The sequence below is a fragment of the Microtus ochrogaster genome, chromosome 6 (assembly GCF_000317375.1).
Source record: "Microtus ochrogaster isolate Prairie Vole_2 chromosome 6, MicOch1.0, whole genome shotgun sequence".
NCBI lineage: Eukaryota > Metazoa > Chordata > Mammalia > Rodentia > Cricetidae > Microtus > Microtus ochrogaster.
The window spans coordinates 26,297,410-26,301,612 of record NC_022013.1 but is presented as its reverse complement, the minus strand read 5'-3'; the positions used below and the strand labels follow the sequence as shown (position 1 = coordinate 26,301,612).

The following is a 4,203-nucleotide window of genomic DNA, read 5'->3' as shown; positions in this document are numbered from 1 at the left end:
CCCCGCGCTGGGGGGAGCTCGCGCGCATGCGCACAAGTTCTGTCAAGTTTGACGTGGAACAGCAAACGGCGCCCAGGCTCCGTGCCCATGACATGACAGCGCCATGGTGTGAGCTACAATGTCCAAGTTCTTGTGCTCTGCAGTTGGACAGGTCTGAGATAGCTCTCACTATGAGCCAAGCCTAACTGGAACTCGTCATCCTCTGGCTGAGTGCTGAGTTGTTACCTGTTGAGTGTTGAGAGTTCAGGCAAATGCCACCGTGCCCAAATCGATGTCAAAGTCCTAAAGGAAAACTAATAATGAAGCAAAAATTAATAAAATTAAGTGCATTAAAATTCATATCTTATTCATCAAAACAACAAAAGGCACCATTGATGGGAAAAACCTTGTGGTTTCCAGCAGAGGGCTTGACTCCAAAATATACCACCAAACAACAGAAGCAGGCATTCCTAAGAGAAGCTGCCTAAAAAGTCAATTAGTTGTTGTAAAACGCAGTTAAAATCTCAGTGTAACCCTCTGCATATCTACTATAAAACCAACACGGAAGAGGCAGGCTGTAGAAAGTTTTAATGAAGATGTGGTCCAATTGGGACTCTCAGAGTACCAGTAATAGAAACATTGGTACCACAATTTTGGAAGACTCCAGGACCTTTGCTCAGAGAGAATACTTATAAACCCTGAAAGGTTTATACAATGGAAATACGTACATGTGTTCACCAAAGGAAGTGCACACGGAGCACCATTAGTGATAATCAAACACAGGAAGCAGTCCAGATGTCCACCCATGGCACATGGCATGGTAACATATTCATACCTGGAGTGCTAACGAGAATGAAAACATTGTAAGAGCATGTAGCAAGCACAGCACTGAAGAACAGAAGCCAGGTAGCAGCATCATAGTAGATAATTCCATTTATGTAAGATTAAAGGCATAAACAAAACTAGTGTTGCTTTGAAGAAGAGTCACTCTGGAGGAGGGATACAGTGATTTGCAGGGTACAGGAACAGCATGGCTGTGTCTTTGCAACGTTCTGCCTAGTCTAGGGAGGATTACATGGGTATGTGAGGTACGTGGACTGTTATTAAAATAGACACTCATCTTTTCTGCATTTTTTATATTTTGATTTTTAAAGTCACATGAAGAAATTATATTAGTGGGATTATAGTCAAAACTTTTGTGCCTATTTGCCAAAGAAAGCTGAGAAAGGACAAATTAGCTTGAATCGGAATGGGGACCCAGGAATCTGGGACCCTCACTCATGAACGGTGTGCCGTTCTCCCTTCAGGTGGAAGGACTGACTGTGGAGGGTCAGCAGTTCGGAGAAAGTGTCAAGGAGCCCGGGCAGACCTTTGTGAATGCTGAGTTTGATGGGATTCTGGGTCTAGGATACCCGTCATTGGCTGCTGGAGGGGTAACCCCAGTGTTTGACAACATGATGGCCCAGAACCTCGTGGATCTGCCTATATTTTCTGTCTACTTGAGCAGGTAAGGCCAGTCAACCCCTATCCCCGCCAGATCAGGTCAGTGATGACCACGGGCAGTTAGCCTGTGCATGAGACTTCACAGGCCTAAGACCCATGATTCTCTCGAATCTCTTGCTTGACCTGTGATATATGATCTTGAACAAGACACTTAGGCTATCTGGATTTTGAGGAAATGTGGTTTGCCTCATAAAGGAATTATGACAAGAAAGAAGTAAATTGTCACTGTGAATTGAACCCTTGCACCCTTGAGATTGGCTAATGATTTATATGGTCAATAAATACCAAGGTCCCACTACATGCCACATGTGATGGTAGACACCAAAGCACATGAAACAAGGACCATCTCTGTGGTTGGGAGACGGGGAGAATTAACCAGTAAGATGATACTAAAAATAAGTTGACATTAATGGCTATGTATAACCACACAGAAGAATATGGCTTGGCCTTGTAAAGGATGCAGTATGGCCCTAGTCTTTCTCTTTCTTACCGAGTTCACGCGAGACCCTGAGTTCAATCTCCCACACCTCACAATTTTTTTCTGACATGTACTAGAGCATAGATCAAGTTTCAAGACTTAGGCTAAGCAAAATAAGCCAGCCACCAAAAGGACAGATAAGGATCCCGCTTACAAGAAGTGCCTAGAATTGAATTCATAGACAGAAAGTACAGTGGTGGTTGTCATGGGTAGGGAGGATGGGAAGGGGGCGTCTCCTTTAACGAGACTCAGTTCTGCATGGTGAAAATGTTCGGGAACTTGACTTCACGGTAATGAAAATCTGGACTACTCAAAACTGGCTAAGATGGTTAATTTAGAACTATATTGCCACAAGTTCTAAAAATCCATACACTACAGCTGGGAAGAACGAGATGCTCACTGTCCCCGTATCCTTTCCTGGGATGCTCACCTCACTTTCCTCCCGAAGAGAAAGACTTACCTTTCCCACTCTGACCTGGCCCCAGCTCACCATGCTCCAATGTAAGCCCCCTTTCTCTGTCCCCTTCCACAAGAAGAGTTCTGAATTTTCTCTCTTGGGTTGTGTTGTGTCTCCAGAGTGACTGTGGTTGGGACCAGGTCTGACAGGACTTTGATCAAGGCACACTGTCAGGGCTCCTGTCTCCCTTTGTGTTGTTTTGTGTCCCAGGGCCTCCGTTTCCTCAAGCAAATACAAGGTTGATGTGAGAAATCCACAAGCTCGGGTGGTGGGAGTTGTAGAACCCAGGATTCATGCATGCCAAGCAAGTGTTCTAAACCCTTAGTTACATCCCCAGCTCCCACTAAATGTAAAATTCCTTCAGATATATGCTCCTTCCCCACACCACCCTGACCTTCAGAGTCCCAGGCTTTGTGTCTTTCTTCTCTCTCCTTTTCCTCCTAGAAATGCCCCTCTTCCCCGAAGCCTACTAAATCCCAGCATGTAACTTGAGAAATAACTAGCAAAGAAAATGAACCAATAGTCAAGCTCTAATAAGACATACTGCTTTCAATTTACCCTTGCCTCCTTAACAAAAAGGAGTGAGCATCATGGGAACTCCTGAAACCACAACATTCCTAGCAGGGGAGATACTCCCAGAAAGAGTATTTGGGGGTGCCCTCAAGTTGCATCCTCAGTGTCTGCACACCCAGGATGGTCCTGACCGTGGATCTGCAGTTCTGGTGCCCCCTACCTCCTAAACTTTTTATTTAAGAAGCAGGGAATATTCACAGAGCATTGGACAGAGTTGTTCTTCTCTTTGGTCCCCAAAGGCTCAGGCTGCCTAGGAGTTTCTACTGCCTGGGTACCAGTGTGAGTGCCCAGACATGCAACAAAGGGCCCTCACTGGCCATTGCGCTCAGTGTTTCCAGAGGCCCTTCTTTAACAGTTTGTCTATCTCTCTACGTAGTGACCTACAAGGTAGCTCAGACAGTGAGCTGACTTTCGGAGGCTATGACCCCTCTCATTTCTCTGGGACTCTCAACTGGATTCCAGTCACCAAGCAAGGTTACTGGCAGATTGCACTGGACGGGTGAGTATCATCCGTGTAGTAGCCATGGTTGAACAGAAAAACTCACGACAGCCACGACTCAAACTGGATTAACTGAGTGACACTACCAGGCGCTGGAGTAGATGCTGGGAACCTGACATCTAGACTGGAGGTGTGGAAACACACAGGAAGCACTAGAGAAGTGGCTTCCTTCTGTATACATTTAGCAGGCCTCCTTCTAACTCACGCAGCTAACTGCCCTGTGTTCATGTAGCCTTAATTAATGCACGAGGCAAGGGCTGAGAGACATGGGCATTGCAAGGGTGATTTGGACTCAGGTTTTCGCTTTGAAGCCTGCATGGAAGATGAGATGTGGTCCCAAATTGCCACCACACAAAGTGGATGTGGTCAGTGCTCCAAGAGCCGCTAGGATGACCGGCCGGCAAACAGAGTGAGACTTCTCTGTCTGAAGACTGTGCAGGGGGTGTGGAGGCAGGGGCTATGAAATGGAGAATTGAAATTCATGCATGAGCATGGAGCTAATGGGAAAGTAGGGTTCCACCCCTGATACATGGCCAGCACCGTGCTAGGTAAGGTAGGAGCTCAGGGCAGAGCAATCTAGTTTCTGCACCTAAGACGCTCTGGATAAAAAAGTAAAAGAGATCCAATGCCCACTGTCTACCAACACTTTTCAGACGGTAGATATTTACCTATTCGTGCTCATCACATCAGTTTAAGGAATCTGTTTGTTTGTTT

At 46.0% G+C, this 4,203-nt stretch overlaps 1 protein-coding gene across 1 annotated transcript in view; it reads left to right on the top strand.

Moving 5' to 3' along the window:
- LOC101987949 (cathepsin E-like) overlaps positions 1–4,203 on the top strand; it is a 54,855-nt gene that overhangs the window by 46,150 nt on the left and 4,502 nt on the right. The window contains exons 3-4 of the mRNA XM_013346705.1: positions 1,287–1,486; positions 3,367–3,489. Coding sequence (XP_013202159.1) covers positions 1,287–1,486; positions 3,367–3,489 — 323 coding nt within the window. The remainder of the gene's footprint in view (positions 1–1,286; positions 1,487–3,366; positions 3,490–4,203) is intronic.